The sequence below is a fragment of the Branchiostoma lanceolatum genome, chromosome 11 (genome assembly GCF_035083965.1).
Source record: "Branchiostoma lanceolatum isolate klBraLanc5 chromosome 11, klBraLanc5.hap2, whole genome shotgun sequence".
Taxonomy (NCBI): domain Eukaryota; kingdom Metazoa; phylum Chordata; class Leptocardii; order Amphioxiformes; family Branchiostomatidae; genus Branchiostoma; species Branchiostoma lanceolatum.
In genome coordinates this window covers 10,283,521-10,301,947 of record NC_089732.1, presented here as the reverse complement: position 1 = coordinate 10,301,947, position 18,427 = coordinate 10,283,521, and the positions used below count along the sequence as shown (strand labels likewise).

The 18,427-nt window shown below is 43.3% G+C and overlaps 4 protein-coding genes across 9 annotated transcripts in view; 2 read left to right on the top strand and 2 right to left on the bottom strand.

Annotated features, from left to right (window-relative positions):
• The window catches only part of LOC136444505 (glutamate receptor ionotropic, delta-2-like), a 68,027-nt gene extending 66,094 nt beyond the window's left edge, over positions 1-1,933 (top strand). For 3 of the 4 annotated variants that reach the window (XM_066442083.1, XM_066442082.1, XM_066442085.1), the window contains one exon: positions 345-1,933. In XM_066442083.1, coding sequence (XP_066298180.1) covers positions 345-539 — 195 coding nt within the window. In that variant the 3' untranslated portion in view covers positions 540-1,933. The remainder of the gene's footprint in view (positions 1-344) is intronic. The other variant, XM_066442084.1, reaches the window with a different exon arrangement.
• Positions 1,065-6,598, bottom strand: LOC136444506 (tetratricopeptide repeat protein 33-like). 3 transcript variants are annotated; one of them, XM_066442086.1, is made up of 7 exons: positions 6,481-6,598; positions 5,798-5,904; positions 5,273-5,403; positions 4,579-4,660; positions 3,831-3,962; positions 3,060-3,242; positions 1,065-2,348 (listed from the first exon to the last, which is right to left on the bottom strand). In XM_066442086.1, exons 1-7 carry the CDS (start codon positions 6,503-6,505, stop codon positions 2,199-2,201), a joined length of 810 nt encoding a protein of 269 aa, XP_066298183.1. In that variant the 5' UTR covers positions 6,506-6,598; the 3' UTR covers positions 1,065-2,198. The 3 variants fall into 3 exon arrangements, with proteins under 3 accessions (XP_066298183.1, XP_066298184.1, XP_066298185.1); XM_066442087.1 differs by having other exon boundaries at positions 5,798-5,894; positions 6,481-6,593; XM_066442088.1 differs by having other exon boundaries at positions 5,798-5,894; positions 6,510-6,593.
• Positions 6,599-9,687: 3,089 nt separating this feature from the next.
• Positions 9,688-13,918, top strand: LOC136444935 (serine-rich adhesin for platelets-like). The gene is made up of 2 exons (XM_066442719.1): positions 9,688-9,827; positions 12,022-13,918. The coding sequence occupies exon 2, from the start codon at positions 12,063-12,065 to the stop codon at positions 13,389-13,391; it is 1,329 nt and encodes a 442-aa protein (XP_066298816.1). The 5' UTR covers positions 9,688-9,827; positions 12,022-12,062; the 3' UTR covers positions 13,392-13,918.
• Positions 13,919-13,987: 69 nt separating this feature from the next.
• LOC136444936 (uncharacterized) lies at positions 13,988-17,778 on the bottom strand. Its single transcript, XM_066442720.1, has 4 exons — positions 17,580-17,778; positions 15,274-15,359; positions 15,056-15,144; positions 13,988-14,702 (listed from the first exon to the last, which is right to left on the bottom strand). Exons 1-4 carry the CDS (start codon positions 17,659-17,661, stop codon positions 14,603-14,605), a joined length of 357 nt encoding a protein of 118 aa, XP_066298817.1. The 5' UTR covers positions 17,662-17,778; the 3' UTR covers positions 13,988-14,602.
• Between the last annotated feature and the right edge of the window lie 649 nt (positions 17,779-18,427).

Here is an 18,427-nt window from a genome sequence, read left to right as displayed (position 1 = left end):
TTCTAAATCATATTTTTCAAATGTGAATCTTATGAACCTGGTGACACCATGGGGCTATATCATAAGTTTAGTTGTTTGGCTTTTCAAATACATGTTGTCATGGTGATTGATTGAATATTGGCTAAACTTGAATAAAGTACTGTATGCATACTAAACTTAATTTTATGCTTGGAATATTCGTAAAAGTAACCTTAATCGTGTAAGCTTAACATGGCAGAAAATAAGGAAACTCATAGTGGCGAATTTAGGCTACAGTGGCAAAGTTGGGGCCCCATCCGTTACATGAATGGACGATGTACCTGCGGGATCTCATACACCCACCTGACCTGGTCTTCTCTCTGCAGATGGACGTCTCACCTGTACCCAACATGATCCCCACCATGGACGTGGACGGCCACGAGTTTACCAACAGCAATAGGGTGACTGCCATAGACTCGGTGGAGCTGGGGTGTTACTCCCCGTGCCAGGAAGACTACCCGGTCCCCGCCAGGCCCAACTACCCCACGCGGTGGATGTCAGCTAGGGATGTCAGGTGTTGAGGACTGGCCAATGTACATTTCACTATCCAATCCATATCCAAAAGAACATATAGCTGGTGTTTGAAGTGGTTCTTTGGCAACAGAGAACACGATAGATGCCTTACTATCATTGTACAGTCAGCCGCGGAATAATTTCAGCATCCTGCTTCATTCGTTATCCGCTAGCATACAGTAGACAAAATGTCCGCCTCAACTATGTGTGTGTGATTATTACCTGAGGGAACCACATTATATTGATTTAAAAGATGGAAGCAGTGTATGTACCTCGAAAGACGTTACTCTAGTATTCAACCAAGCGTCTCATGTACCGAATATGGCATGGAAAGACAGACTTGTGTTGACTTCAATGTGGGGGGATTCTATATGTGTCAGATCTTCCCATGAAGGTATAACAGAAATATGACATAATGTTCAAAAGGTAAAGTGCAAAATGAATGGCATGTTCTAGGTCACCTTGTTCCCCTACTATGTGCAGACCCTAGACTCATACTGAGCAACTTTATAAAAACATGACAGAGCAAAAAGTCCATTGACCATGTCACTTTTATGGCAACATAAACGATTATGATCTCCGTGATAAATTTAGATAGCTGTTATGATCATGAAATGTGTCAATCAGCTAACTTTGTTCTAAAACAAGTTTTAACTGTTATTTCCAACCTAAGAATTGGACTTTAGTTAAAATCCTGGACACTGAGCCGAACTCCTTTGCAAGAGGCATCAAGGAAGCCATTTACATCAGGGCCCTACAACCATCCCTCAAAAGAGACGGCGGGCGCCACAGACTTTCTGCTACTTACGATCCACTGCTCAAGGAGTCACGTGTGCTATCTGCATAACGTGACGTCATTCCAGCGGTGGATTGCTCACTCCTTGACAAAGACTGGTGTCGAAAATTTGGGTAAGTCCAATTCTTGTGTTGGAAATTACAGTTAAAACTTGTTTCAGAATGATTTCTACCAACACAGATGAACTTTCAAGCTAAAGCTAACTTTGTTAGTTCCCATATCAAGTAAAAAGTTTTTTTTCAAACACCAGACAAAACAACTTTGTTTAGCGATAGTTATTGCTTTGCTTGTCCAGTGCACTTTCTTTTGAGATGAATTGAAAGTCTGACAATTTTTGGATTACATTTTTATATTGGAGGGTGTAGAAAAAGACTATGGTGTCAACAAGTAAACCTCCTTGCTACATATGCCAGAAAAGCAGAGAATGTCCTGAAGAAATAGTCTGACGCAATATCTATCTGTTCCTACTCCTGTGGTTTGTACCCTCCCCAAGTGGACATTTTCTACATAAGGCCCTAACCGACATGCACAAATGTTAGTGATATTTAAACAACAGTCTGTCCCATGATATATGTCTAAAGACGAATAAACGTAGTTGCAAACTCACTGTTAAGAGGTCTCTGTCTTTCTGAATTCTTGTATTCCTCTTTTTCAATCGTTACTCTTATTTTTTGTTTGTGCTCTCATTCAAATCCAAACACATCAGACTCAAGTACATCAATGATTTTTAACTTCGACTAAGTTTATTTACACAGGACTAACATTGACCAATCTGGTAGAGCTATTTCTTCGTAAACAATATCTGTATAGAATTAGTTCCAGAATAGTCCAGAAGTGTTACTGTTGGTGGCATCACTGATCCAAGGTGTTGTCATCTGTCTGTACTTGTCCTACATCTGCTTTGAAATCTGCCCAGGTGTCTCTGATACCTGTCCAGTACAGGTGCATCTGTGTCTTCAGTAGCAGATGCTTCACCAACAGCGAGGGGAGCATTGGGAAGCTGTGGGTACCAGTAGTCATCCTGAAAGTATAACCTGTATATGTATGCCTATGGATGGGCTTAACAACAAACACAATGATTGATTTCTGTCCTTTTATTACCTTTTTCACAACTAGTATTCTTCCTGTGGATGTCAGAATAAAAGAACACCTTTGGAATATCAAAGCATTCTTTCCCAAACTTTAAGACGGAATCTTAAACAACAGGGAACAATGATTTCTTAAACAAAATGAAGCGTGTGTTTCCTGCCTTTCTTACATAATCAATTATCAAGGTATGTTATCCTTCCACCCAAAAAAAAAAGATCGCTAAATAAACATACTGTACTAAGTAGATAATTGAAAAATATGACTATCCAACCTTTCATCAACAATTAAAAAACAATATTCACATTACAGAGAATGTAGTACATTTAATATACACTTAGATCTACATCTACATTGTGATACCCCCTGGCCCATATACATGTATATATATAGCCCATCAGGGGCAAAGTGGGATGGGGGGGAAGGAGTTGAGGTCCCGGGCTAAGGTGGGCAGGCCTCCATAGATGTATAGATAGATGTATCGAAACATTTCTAACTAGATGTGCTACTGCAGTACTGCCCTACATCGCACGTGTGACTCTCTTACTCCCACAGACACTGTTGCCATGTCAGCTCTCCCTATTGTCACAGACTCCTCACTACCAACAGGAAAATGATTGCCAACACTGGCAATAGCCCCTCTTACATCATGTTCCATGTCCAGTTCACCGGACACCCCAGCAGTCCCTTCTTTTTCCTCTTCTTCCGCTTTTCTCTCGAGTTCTCTTTTTTCCTCCAACAGGGAACACGCCCATTTTAGGTCATCTTCCCATAGTTCCTCGCTGCAGGCAGGGTTGAGGTGGATGGCTTTTGAAAAGTTGGAAATTGCCTGAAATAAACACAATACCTTTAAATTTCTACATGCCATATTCGATAGTCAGTGTTTAGATGGCAATAATAGGGTAAATTCACTTTACTAGACCATCAAGATACATTTACTTGTTTGAAATACCTCTATAAAACATTGTCAGCATGGCAAATTATTGTCAAGTATGATAGGAGAAAAGTACATGCAATAAAACAAGAAAAACTAAGAAAGAAACATTACAAATTAACAAAAATGGAAAAATACAAGAAACAGCATTCATTCTTTTGATAAACTTAGCCTGGATGCCAGACCCCCAATCTCTAAAGTATATATTGATATATACTTTCGAGATTGGGCATCTGGCATCCAGGCTATTGATAAACATGAACAAAGTTAAACTTGTATACACGTCATTTCCGTACACAATGTAAACAGTTTACCAACAAGCTTTTGACCAATCCTCTGGTCCCTCTCATGTTGATTTGACTCGAAACCTTTGTCACATGACCTGAGCAGAAGTGTGATGTCAGCAATGGGGCACAGGTGCCCGGCAGGCGGTACATTGTGTGCGGAGATGAACCTTCATATAAACAAGGTTGTGCTACTCACAAGTTTGAGGTCACCAAGTCCAACTTGCGTCCTTCCCAGAGTTTGGTATGCCACCCACCATCTTGGGTCAAGGGTCACAGCTTTCTCTGCAGCCTGGACTGCTGGGAAAACTTCATGTACCTCCATGTACGCCTGGTGATGAAATAATTTATAATAGATTTACATATTATGATACATTATATATTGCAATACATTTACATATTATAATACATTATATATTGTATATTGTATAGTGCTCCAAGCCACTTAGTGACTAACATAAACATTAACATTAAACATTTAACATCTGAAAGGGCTGTAACAGCAAAGTTTAACGACTAACAGATTCAAGAACTGATGAAGTGCAAATGTACAGTCGTATTGCATCTTTGAACATGACCATGCACTTGTAAAATAATGTGCAATTCATTCATGAAAGATATCAAAACCGGGAGTTCTGCTGCTGTACCATAGATAGTTGCTGGGGGGCCCAAAATCTAATAATTTCGAGGTCTCCAAAAGACCTACTCACGTACCAGATATGAAGACAATCCATACAAGCATCCTCGAGTTATCATGTACACAGACAGACACCCAAACACCCAAACACACACAAACGCTGACTTTCTTGGAAAAGGTAATAAAAGTCTGTCGATCATTGTGTGTTCAAATGAAGCATGTAGCAAGACTTCAATTGAATTTTAAGATCTAAAAAGGAGCCCAGTATTGGCACAAACAATTCTTGATCACAAAGATTTGCAATCCTGACCTGGGCCTTCATCTCATGCAGTGCTGCATCATCTGGTGTGAGCTCGAGGGCATCCTCCCACCTCCTGATAGCTTCCCAGTATCTGAAATATAACAAAGAATTGATTAACCTATATTCATTGATAACATAACTACCTGATTTATTTTATCCAAAACAATATATATATATAAGTGGAACAGTCTGCTATAACATCCATGTACTAGTAGTGCTCTTTAGATAACTTCAAAATTGGGGTTGGCTACCCAGCTATATAATTCTAAAGATAACTGACTGGCAGTGTGCAAATGGCTTTTGCATATACATGTATCTTTTTCTTAATTGCACTGCACATCTGTTTTACTGTGATGGAACAGCCAGTAAGACACAATGTACGCAGACAGCTATCCCGGATGTGGATGTCCTACAGGGCTTGTACAAAACATTTGATCCACTCACACAGGGAAGGACCCCTACTCTTTTTGATAAGCGTGGTAACATGGGACCTCCATTTAACGTTCAATCAAAGGGATGTCCCTAACCAAACCTAGGTACTCATTTTCACCTGTGAAGTGAGGAAATTTGTGTGAAGCGTCTTTCCCAAGGACAAAATGTCAACGAGGTATGTCAGGGTTCGAACCCAGGACCTCAGGGGTCTGGGCCAATCACCTTGCCATTACACCACATCAATATGATAATGTAACAGCTGTAGCCGTACCTCTGACTTTCGGCCAGGAGACACCCTTCCTGCTTGAGTCTGTTTGCCTTGGTGAGACCGTCCTCCAACAGTCCATCTACCGCCCTCCGGATCTTCACTGCATGGAGCCAGTCTACTTCATCTGGGTTCACCTGAAATATCATATCATATCATATCATTTTACTTCATCTACAATATCATATTTCTTATCAAATCATGTTATGCCACAGCATACCATCTACCATACCATACCATACCATCCACCATACCATACCATACCATCTACCATATAATCTACCATACCATCTACCATACCATCTACCATACCATCTACCATACCATCTACCATACCATACCATATATACCATACCATACCACACCAAAGTATATCATACTTATGTCATATCATACTAGTAAATCATCGCGGTGTATCGTCTCATACTACCACATTGCATAGCGTACAATAACATGTGTCAGATTTGTTGTAATGAGTTTTAAATGCATCAATATCATTAGATTTTACTCATGGAGACTAGACTTCCTTACTTCATGTTCATTTTCCAGCTGTTCCCCTGGACTGAACGCTGACGGAGGTTTGGTGACATTTTCTCCGACTTTTCTCTTCCAGCCAAATGACGTCATGCTGAAAATGTCTGTCAGACATGAGGGAAAATATAAAGCTATCTGTTCTTTTATTCTGGCTATTGTTTCAACAATAAAACGTTAACTTATGTAACGAATATTACTGCGAAACAGTTTTACCTTATATTAAGGTACTACTAAGTTAAAGGTACCACATCACAAGATCTAATCTCCCATATTGCAAATCTCTAACACATCTGCTTTGAGATCACAAGAAGGATAGCCTAATGGTAGTAATACATGTAATATATATGGAGCCCCATGTCATGTCATGTTAACTTGAACTAAACAGTTAAGCAAATGTCTTTGCTGCTTTTTCAGACTGCCGATCGATATCACGCCCCGTAAAAGTTCCCCGGGGAGCGCTGATAGACCTCTGGGTCGTGCACCATTCCAAGTGCCGAGGAGATCCCGGGGAGGTCATGATCGGCTGGTAGCTAGAACTTCTGGCTATGAGAAGTGAATTTCATCGCACAACACACCGGCCCCCCTCCCCCTAGCTTCAAATTCTTGGCGGCCGAGGCATGATGCTATGCTGTACAGAAGGGGTTTTGCTGACCAAACACAACCAAACAATAGCTCAGTACCTTGTTCAACAACGTAGGTAGACATTCACCTGATACACGGTCATCAACGGGGCGTGTCACCTGTCTTTGACGCGATGGGACGTAAACAAAACATTTCGCTCCACCATCTTGGATATTTCCTTTTGACGCAGTCGGCACGGTTCAAAAGAGACACTGTACGGTTGACTGAAGTACTGCAGGCAATGGACGTAAACCTCTTCATTTTCACTATTTAAGTACCCAAAATGTCGCTACAATCATTTAAACAAAATACATTACATTAAGCAATCTTTTACGCAAAAATAAAGGTGCTAAGAAAGAGCTTTTGACTATTGGAAACGTTTGCTTTTTAGAGCGACAGGCGGTCATATTAGCCTGCTGTGTTTTAGCAGGTTAATCAGGGTATAAAATGACCGGCCAAATGACCTTTGCGGCATGACCTGAGAGAGAAAGGTCAAAGTTAGATCAATCATGCCCTGATTACACTCATACAGCACAGCATAACCGATTGTCGATCTAAAACGCACTTAACTTTCCTGTCAACGATACACCCCTTCTTTGAGGCTAGGAGTCGGTGCAATGCAGTGTGATGGAGTTTTCTGATTATCAGCGTAACTTTGCCGCACTATAACTGCAGTTATAAACGACAAACAAGGAAAACAAACTTCGCCAAGAGTTTGGGCTGCAGTACTTCAGTCAACAGTTAGGTGTCTCTTTTGAACCGTGCAGGCTGCGTTTAAATACTAAGCTTTCCTTTGCATCTGGGGGCGGCTCGTTCCTTTGCGTCGTAGACCTGGAAATAAGTGTGAAAGCAGACTTCAACAGTGATCAAAAATAGTTTTGCGACTAATTCAGTATGGAAGCTACCATTTGGGATATTTGGAGACCCGTTATGATGTAGCCTGTATTTACACAAGCTCTCAGCCGGAGGTGTCACGGAAACCGGCTGGACACTAGGAGCGCGATTCGTCAGGCTACGTTATGATGTATTCAACGACAGCCAAGCTTCGCTACGACTTTTGGTTGCAGTACCTCAGTCAGCCGTAAAGTGTCTCTCTTTTTGGACAGTGCCAAGTTCGCGGACATAGCTTTGAAAATAGCTTTGGTTGCAGTACTCCAGACAGCCGTTGAGTGTCTCTCTTTTTTGGACCGTGCCTCGTGTGCGTGGGTCCGGCTAGCCAAAATTTGCATGGCGGACGGCCGTAAACAAGTGTGAAAACAGACTTTAACGGCAAATAAAAACCATTTTTGTGACTGCTCCACATTTTTCAGTATAGGTATCTAATATCGAGATTTCTCAGTGACAAATGGTCATGTATTCATCATGCATTCCGTTGTATTTCGCTATTTCCTTGGCCTTTTCTGGCTTGTACAACACGTATAATCTTTACGTATATTACATTATTCCTAGTGAACATTTTTATCAGCACGAATACAAGTTCTTAAGAACTAATACTCCGGATCTGTAAATGCAGTGAAATGAAAATATTCTAAATGTGAACGCACTGGAGCCAGAAACAATACATTTTACGTTACAGTGCTTTTGGATGACCGTGATTTTGTGTGCTCCACTGCGTTACGTTGTCTGTGGTTTACGAGCTTTATAAGATCGGGATATATGAAAACGATGTGTTGTAGAAGAGGAATGGCAGCAGCAGTACAGAGCCCCTACTCATGGATTCGTCTATCATATCTACCCTCCATAGGTTTCGTCGCCAGACATTTTGAGGCTTATATATCATGTGTTGTTTTCTGAATATATGACTGGACGACTGTCAGAAACCTACTTACAAAGCAGCCATTGAACACGTTCCCCAACAGGTCCAAACATCTTCACATACATTATGACTGACCTTTGAGACTTTTAAGAACACGAGTTGACATGTAAACTGTAAAAAGGATCGATATTTAGGCGCCGCGCGAGGAGTCCATGTAACACTAAATACACGTATGGCCGCCCATGGGCACCACCTATAGTTTTAGATGATATGTAGGCATCGCCATACTTTTGTAGCCTGACCAACTTTGTTTTTCCCTTTGTTTTTTGCATTCCCTTTGCAAAAAAATTGAATATTTGATATGTTAGAGTCATTAGATTGGCACCCTTGCCCAGATTTCATATGCGAGGTAGAGTTACATCGATCTAAACCTCAACATGACTTTAGACTATCTGCAAACCCAGTATATTGGTTCGACATGGTGACATTCATTATGGTATTCTTGTGGTAACACGCTAAAACAGCGCTCTGGATACCCTATCCCTTATAACAGTGCTCCTGCGGGCGGTCGTCTGTCTGCGGAAGTGTAATGGATTGTATCATGTGCTTTTGTGGCCGCTGGGAAAAGGCATCGGGACTGGAACGACATTTAACGGCACGATGTTTACACAAAGTAGCATTACCGCTCAACGCCGCGACAGGTCGTCTGTTTGTACGGGTCAATATTACAACTCCTCCAGATCTGATATGTCTTTTAATCGTGGTACGATTTATCAAGATTTACAACTTAACGTTTAAAGTATTTATTGGACTTTGAATCCAATTTCAAAGCTGTCCGAAACAAACAATGATAAGGCTATGACATGTTTGACCGTGAATTCTTTCGCGACTGTTCATGTGTGCAATCATAACGTCATCTGAACGTTATGCTTTATTTGTATACTGTCACAAGTATAACATAGGAGAAAATAAAGCCCTTTATGTCACCTTTACGTGCTTCCTATAGTCACACTAGCACTTAGCGTGGCATGATGGTTACCATAGTGATGAATATGTCACGTTCTTGTAGAGTCAAAGCGGAAAATCGTGGCTTAATGCTCTAGTGAGAAATATCCACCTGTAGATAAGGTTATTGTTGCCCAAGCGGAACACCTCAATAATTCATGGCTTTATTGTTAATACAAAGTGCGTGAATCATGTACGGAAACGCCGTCCTACTTAGAGACTGAAAAGAGCCAGGTTTGTTGAATGCCCGGTCTCCGCGCTACCGTCTGGAACGGTTTACTTTGCCCCTTCGCCTGTCTGTTAAACCGGCTGTAAGTGTCACTGTCATGCATGCTTAGACCGGCGACACCAAGGACGACGGTTACGTCATAGAACACACTCATCCACGACCAATCACGGGCCAGCATGCTCTATGATTGGCAGTTGATAGGGACAGCAGGTCCGCCTCCCCTGTCAGATCTCCATGGTAACGTGGTCGGATTGGCGGGACCGGTGAGGTGAATAGTGTCCCGGGTACAGAGGCGGATAGACCAGAGGAGACAGGTGAACACGGCACCGGCCGGCTACCTGACTGCACGGATCACACCAGCGGACCTCCTCCCTACATTACATAGGACCTGCCGCCACGGAACTGAACAGATCACGGTAAATGTCATCCCCTTATCTTGCCTATCACAAAACGCCTTGATAGATACTGTCAGATGTAATTCCTGTATCTTGAACTTTTAATTTGTCAATGGAGCACAGCCATGTAATGTTACCGCGACGCATCTCATATTCATCATAAGTTAGTGACCCTGTACTGCTGTTCTCTGTTGACCGTATATATGTGTTATTTTCCCCTCGTTTAGAATGTACAATCTAGTCATAACAAAGGACGTGTATCTACATTTCTGAAAGCTGAATCCAAAAGCGTTACTAGTATATATCTCCGTTGACTTAGTGATTAGGGGACACGCGTGTGTGAGTATTTGGAGAGAGGGATTTTGTCTCCAATACTCTTTCTGGTTTAAAGAAAGGGAGAGGAAGTGGCTTTCTTTTTTCTAGTCGGCTCTAACTGATAATGTCATGAGTGAACTGGACTTATGAGACTACTCATATCCAAACATAGACACAAACTCACACGCTTACACACACACACACACACACACACACACACACACACACACACACACAGACACACACACACACACTCACTCACACACACACGCAGATTCAATGTCAAATTAAGAAAAATTGGATTGATTTTTAGTACTTCTATAAAATGTAGCGTGTACAGCAACAGACGTCTTGCCAAAAGATGTAATTCATGACTAGCTTACAGGAATAACCATGGTCCATGTATCGTTTCTAGTATCCGTCCCACAGACGCCTGGCGCACATACACACGCAGTAGAGTATGTGTAGCCACAGGCTCAGCAATACGGTCATTTCATACGTCTGCAGTCCAGAGGGATTGTTACTCACGGTCACATATTGATATACGCATTGACGGCCATCACTGAGACGAAAATTTGTGTGGAGCTTTTTTCAAAATACCGTGTGGTTGGATCAGTGATTAGCCTGTGCCCCATTCTATAGCTCTACGTAGTATTAATCACTGGCTTAATCTTTTCCCTTGCTAGGACATAGGAATCCCTTTGACGTAAAAGTTATTGTTTCTGGCTCCAGAGCATTCGCATTTAGAGGATGGAACCCAGTTTAATCAACGATATTTCTGAGGGCTCAGTTGTCGTTCCCTGACCCTCCATACAATCCCTGCTGTTTCCTCCCAAAGTAAGCATGTTGCTGGGCCGCGCGTCACGACGTTTAGAAGTTATGCGAGTCTTGAACAAACAGCACGGCCCACGGGCTTTGTTCGCAGTGCAGCCTGTGTCAGCGCTTACAAATAACAACTGTCAGGGGAGAGACTTGTGCGGGCTGGCGGTGTCAAGCCAAATGTCTAACCCCTGCAAAATACGTGCCCTAGCACTTCTTGGGGGTTTCCAGTATACCCGAGGAGAGAGAAGTGCGTCACTCGTAGAGCGTGGTAATTTTCAAGCAGAGGTTTCGGTGGAGTTTGGGAGGAGGGGTCGCGTTGTGGAGGCTAAACCATAACACTAACCCGATCGTCGCGACCCTACACTAACCCCTAGCCCTAAACTATCCCAATCATAACCCTAACTCCAAGCAGGCTCACTACTACTCCCCACGGAGCAAAAATCTGTCGGAGCAGAAATTAGCGGCTCCACAGTATTTCCGTGAGGTGTGTCGGTGTGTGCATAGGTAAGGGATTCTTGTGTACACGTTGTGCACAGGTCACGGCTTCTTGTGTACACAGTCACAGTCTGCTCACGGATCCTGAAAAAGAACAAGAGGGAAGCACGGACCGTTGGCTGTAATCTCATTAAAGCTCACGTGTTCAGTTTTCAGTTCAGTCTGTTCATTTTTTTCTGGTGTCACAATGTCCCTCAATAGCTCTGTGTCATGCATACATGTACATGTTAGTGTTTGTAGAAAGCAATACAAAGCAACACTGAGTTCATGATAAAGCCATAACCAAATATTCTAACGGGGCATTGAATACAGTGAAGTCAGAATAAACCCACTTTTCGGTGTAACCCCCCCCCCCAGAAACCCTCGATTCTTTAATTAGGCTAGAACTGGCAGATCAACAAGCTCCTTAGACTAAAAGGTCCTTTTCTACACATATTACTGCTTTAACCTTGATGAGTCTGTTTGTTGATGCCCGGCTGGTTGATCACCGGTACCAGAACTACTCAGAGTCCCTTTCACTCATGCATACCGTGCCATAATGAGCACTTCAAATTTTTAACGAGAGTGTTTACGTCATTTTCAGATCGTCCCGAGAACACCCGTGCTGCTGTGAGCTCTCAGACGATGGGAGAAGAAGCTATGGACCAGAACAACAGGAGAAAGGGGGTGAGAAAGGACAACTTCACCCTGTCCGCTTTGAGATTGAACTCTAAGGAAGACCGTCTCCTGGATCACAGGAAGCACATGCTAAACTCAGAGAGCGCGTACGTCTTAAGAATGATGGACGTGAGTGAAAAACTGCTGGTCATTCGGTTTAAGAATCTCCGTGAGAAGCTTTCCCGCCAGACGTCTAAGTTGACGGAAGGAGAACTGGAGACGCTCAGAAGATCGGAGATTCAAACGCCGTCTAGTAGACCATGTTACAGTCGTCATGTAAAAACTCCTCGCAGTGTAGCGTCAACGTCCGGACACTGGTGTTCTCCAGTGGCGTCGCAGGTACCGAGAAAGCGGCCAAAGTCGGCTACCTTGGTAGACTTCGCTCAGGTGGCTTATCAAAAACCGCCCAAGTCTGCACCAGCGTCGAGCCGGAGGAACAACACGCCCGCCAGCCTGTCTGCCAGCCGGGGCGACAACACGCCTACCAGCCTGTCTCCCTGTCGGTTCGACAACACGCCGGCTGGATTGTCTGCCAGCCGGGGCGACAACACGTCCACCAGCCTGTTTCCCAGTCGGTTCGACAACACGCCGGCTGGATTGTCTGCCAGTCGGGGCGACAACACGTCCGTCAGCCTGTCTCCCAGCCGGTTCGACAATACGCGCGCTGGCCTATACATGCCTGGAAGCCGGAGTAACAACACGCCCATCGGCTTGTCTATGTCTTTGCCCGTCAGCGCGGCGGTTTCTCCTGCCGATCTCTCTGAAACCACCCGCCCAGAGCTGGTTTCAGCGCCCGCCAAGCTGCGAGCCACGGAAGGTAAGACAAAGTACTTGTCTGGACCCATGGTCGAGTTGGCAATGGAGGAAGGCCGGGAGCGTAAGCAGAGGTTTGAAGACCACCGCAGGAGAATGCTAGACCGTAGTCGAGTCGCCAGTGCCGGCCTCCTACAAAAAAAGGACGACTTTCTAAAGCGTCTGGACAGCATGTTACACGACGATACAGACGACAACATACTCGAACAGATCGCGTCCGGACAGTTCGACGAGAAAGACGCGGACGGACCCGACGACGAGGAGAGACGCAGAGAAAGAGAACTCAGGCGGAAACGACGCCTTCGGTTCAGGAACATAGACAGAAACGTGAAAACGGAAATTTTGGCTCCGGAAGAATACTGGAAAAATATCAACAAATGCCGGTATCTGAGACAACCCGACGGGTCAGAGGACCTATCGGGAGTTGTCACCTTAGTTAGCGAACAGAGGAAACTGTTTCAAGTCTGGAGAGACTCTACCTAACTATGGACTAGAGACTACCTAATGTTTAGGTCACCATTGCGCCGGTGCCCGTAGCCCGTCAACTTCCCGACGAGCCCCTTTTTCCAATTGGGACCTAATCATAACTATGGAATTTTATATAGGAGACTCTACCTAACTGTGGGATATCATATACTAGAAGGCGACTGTAACTATTGGATGTTATGTGGAGAGACTCTACCTAACTATGGGATGTTATACAGAGAGTCTACCTAACTATGGGATGTTATACAGAGAGACTCTACCTAACTATGGGATGTTATACAGAGACTCTACCTAACTATGGGGTGCTATACAGAGAGGCTCTACCTAACTATGGGATATTGACTATTATGTTGCGTGTTTGAACCTCACTACTTATCAGAGTTTAACTTGCTTGTAGGGATACACACCAGCACCAATTGCTTATGACATAGTAAAGGCTATTTACAATCTTAAGCCTCAAGACATCTTTCGTTGATTATATCTGCAACGCGTGAGGTTTATTCTTCATTTTCTTCTTTATACACAGTAGAAGTTTGGATTGGTGTTCAACACCTACTTGATGAAAGCTGCAATATAAGACAAAGGAAGACGAGTAGCGTATAAAGCAAGTAATTTTATTGCCACTTTATACTAGGTCACACAACTGTCGGACTTACAAAGTGAGTAAGGACTAAAACCAATACCCAGTTCTCATAATCTCATAGCGTTCCTCATTCGAGGTTGATAATTGAGAGAGTAGACATTTCTGAATCTGAGTTTGTCAATCGCGACCTCGTTATGTTTTTCACTATTGCTTGATCATGTGATGGCGATTGCAATAAAGTTTGATGGATTGTAAGCTAAATATGGCAACATGTCACATATTGCTGTACTATATATTGGTATAACCTTCATATTCAAAACTATCATCGCCTTGTGTGTGTGAATCATATTGGAACTTCCTGGTACTAGCAAATCTATATGGTGCGATAGATTTTTCTGGTCACCCGTAGCTTAATAGAATTCGTGTTCCATGGCAGTATTCTGTAATCCCACCAGGGGTCGCTGCTTCACTAATAACTTCCATTTTACGCCCGAACGGAACATACATAAGTGTTTACATTCAATGAGCGAGCATTACGTTGTAACCGCCACCACCCTGGCTGCCGCTGTTACTGTGGCAAGGTGTGCCTTTTCTGGCGACGCATCAGGGGCGGAGGCATTCGAAATCACAGTCTCGTCTGCCTGCAGTACTTGTTGGCGTTCCTGGCCGCCTGCTCCAAACACTGCGTCCAAGGGACACATCTACTGGCAAACCCCAGACCCATCCTGAAACAAACGGTCGACTGATTAGAAACATCGGATATCTAGATTAGTCCCATGCACGACTTGACTCACAATCCATTTTCTTTCTTCAAGCGGCGTCGAATGACCGAATGGGTAGGCCGAGAGGTCGAATCCAGACGTTCCTGGCTATATTTTGTGTCCTCGGATAAGGCACTTAGCACCACTTTTCTCAGACCACCTGGGTGTTAAATGAGTCCCTGACTAGGTCCCGCGTTGATTTTAAGTCCGAGTTAAAATGATTCGGGGTCCCGGCCGGGTCCCAAAATCCACGTAAGCCCAAAAGGCCCCCTTTTCCAATTTGGACTTAAGCATGAGCCTGTAGAAGGTTGACTTACGTGTTGTCCTCCAGACATCTCCCGCTGCAGCACTTACACAGACACCAGGAACAGTAGGACCCAGTCGCCGTACATCTCTCACTCGTCTCCTGTGATAGAACAAATGAGTCACGTGCATGATCTATACATCGTCTGAATAATCTACCAGAAATAGATTTGGTAAAAAAAATCATGTCACTCTCTCAACCCTACTGTAGCGTTCGTAAAATACTCCTTACCTGTTCAATTGATCTCCGACTTTTGGGGTTCAGGTAATGCACGACTTGCTCCAGGACCTGGACTCCATCTTCTTTATCCACATCATCTGCAAAAACAATAAGTTTTTTTATTTCTAATTCTTATTTTCTGTCTACCGATCTGATACATTGGATATTTTTGCTCTTTACATTTCATTTAATTGTATCTAATGTATGCGGAATCCAGGTAGAATAGTGTAAAATTTGTGAAAATTGAGCACTGATGAATATCTTAATGAAACAAACAAAAAACAAATAAGACGGCTGTGGCTTTATCCACGTTCCATGCTTTCGTTGCGCAAACCATGCTCGCACCGACATTGCGTTCCCGTAACATTTGTTGTAATTCATTGTTATCATTTCTATGAACTTGTAAAGATTGAACATGTAAGAAATGAAGTATACCTTGGCTGTACTAAGAAAAAATATATTACATTTACTCGTATGCATGTTTCCCCAGTTATGGATTAGAAGTGTGTCTATTCATAAATGATTTTATGGATTTGTTCGAAGACAATCCCTTAGGGGTAACCCATCTATAGGCTGTATCTAGAGTTCAATCTATTACACATAGCCTAAGGACACAGACAATAGGATACATCAAGGATGAACAAGGAGGTATATATCAAACTCCTTGTTATGAATGACGTCATCTCGGACGTTACGTGAGGCACACAAACGCCGTCTACAAGTGCTGCAAAGATCAGTGTGACGTCATTACCATGAAGGGTGCTGTGTTTGTGAATGATTTGCATAATTCCCGGTAAAGCGGGCCCAATGATGACTGTTGTCCGTGATTGACCTGTAAGAAGTGTTTATAACTAGGCAGGTTACGAGGTGAACTTAAATTTGGCATCAAGATATAACATTCCACTCACTACCTTCCCTCCCTTCGCAAATACAGTAACCGAGACATTTAACATGAATGCTCATTAGAATGTCCTCTACCAAGTCACGTACCAAGATCATAACAAATAGGCATTCTGTTCGAGGGTGACATTTTCAAATTGACGCCCGGCAGGGAAATTTTTGCGCGAACAAAATATATTGTACGAAAGACAGCAAAATACACAAAAGCGTAAAACAATAGTCTTAGGCATAATTGCTGCATATTTCTAGAATATTCTGCACTTTTATTTTTCGTTCCTGCAAACTGATTTGGAAATGTGACCCTAGCTAGCTATATATAGCATAATGCTTCGGTCACAATTTGAAAAGGGGGCCCTCCGGGTAGTTTACGGGCGCCGTGGGACACACTGCGGCTACTGGACTATTTTTTGGTCCGGACGGGCCCGGGATGTTTTACCTTAGAGTTAAAATCAACCCGGGACCCGGTAATAAATAGATGCCGTAAGCTAATCGTGAGAACACCGAGAGGTACCCCCCGGTATCCAGAAGTTCACCAGGACAAATCTGTGGCCTCAAGGCCCGGCCGGGACTACAATCCCTACGGGCACCGAGGCAAATGTGACCGAAGCATTAGCGACACAACTCACGTTTGAGCCGACCTTAATCAGAGGCATCCAAGGTCGCCTTGCCCTGGAACTAAAAGCTTATCTGGTCTAACAATTCATCAACGGTTTGGCCATCAGAGTGGCCAAAGTAATTTATTGTGTATGGAACAACCTAGCCAAGTCGGCGCCGGGAGAAGATCGTAAAAAGATCCAGGAGCGATTGTAACGTTTCCTTTCCCAATCCTGTCTTTGCGCAAAATCCATAAGAGCCGTATATTTCTTTCAAACGCCTAACGGCCACAATTCGTCATGGTTACGACCGACTATATCTTTTCCAATTTCCTATATTTCCCCTACATGAAGGCTCAGTAACGTTGGACCATTGTGGCCATTGGTATAATTTCTGCTGATCCTAATAGCTTTAACCATGTATCTTTTATCTCCGGGTCTTAATGTGAATAAAATATGCCTTTGATTACGCGGTAAGGCGAAAGTATTGATCGGGAATCTAAGACTGGAATCACGCGCTACAGCATTCTCTGAAAGGGGCCGGCACTGGAGTTTCTACAATAAAGATGATCCCAATGTTGACTACGACATACATGATAATAGTGTCGTTATTGTTTGTAGTGAACGAAACGCCACAATAAAGAGTACCTTCGTCACGTAGGGGACCTATGAGGAATGTGTATCGGACATGTAGAGGACTTAGCACCAGTAAAATGCCTGATTTCGATTTGCCCCGGTTTTTAACGGATATCTTAACAGGTAATCGATACACAAATAGACATGGCGGCCTTAAGAAATACACGGAACAAATCCAATCGTGCTCACCTCTAGTGTTCGTGTCTGTAAGCTCGGCCGGTTCCACCGCGCACAAAACGCACAGGACAAGGAAGAAACGGAGGCCCACCATTTTCCCGGAAGACTGAAGGGGCCACCGGCTTCCCGGAAGGGTTGATAGATATGACAGCTGCTTGTGCCACGCACAGACAAACACGCCCGTTAATCGCTATGGCCAAATTTGCCGTAATTTCCGGTCGCAGTGCCGTATCCTTAAATGATTTATCACCGCAAATTATGCCTGACATGATTGGTGGTAACGTGGTCATTAATATTCTTTACAGGCGTAGAAAAATTAATGAAATTAAAAACAACAAATCAAATATGTTTGCGTATGACTTCGACGCTTCATCAAGTTCTTTGGTATATTATGTCATTCTAGCTTATACAGCTGAACTTGAATTAAAACTGATGCTATAGATAACAATTACACAATGGTTCTACTATAGGGACATGTACCCTATGGTGATTCCCTATCCCAACCCACTGCGATGAAGAATGATAAATCATCACCAAAAATTTGTGTAAAAATTTGTACAATGATATATGTTTAATGATAGATATCCAACTCTTTGCCCAATGAAGAATGATATATTGCCATAAAAATGTCAACAAAAATGTCAGGGCTATCCATTCAGGCTCACAGTGTCTGCATCTATATAGCTGGTATAACCGACTTTCGGTGTAACACACCAGCTTCGCAGGCACGCAGCGCAGCGCGGCAGCAGCTGGTTATATAACACCGAACGACCTGTCACGTCTAACCTTCGCACATCTAACTGCAAGCATTGTTTAAAGCTATCTAATGAGGATGCCTCTACAGTACGATATGTCTAGGA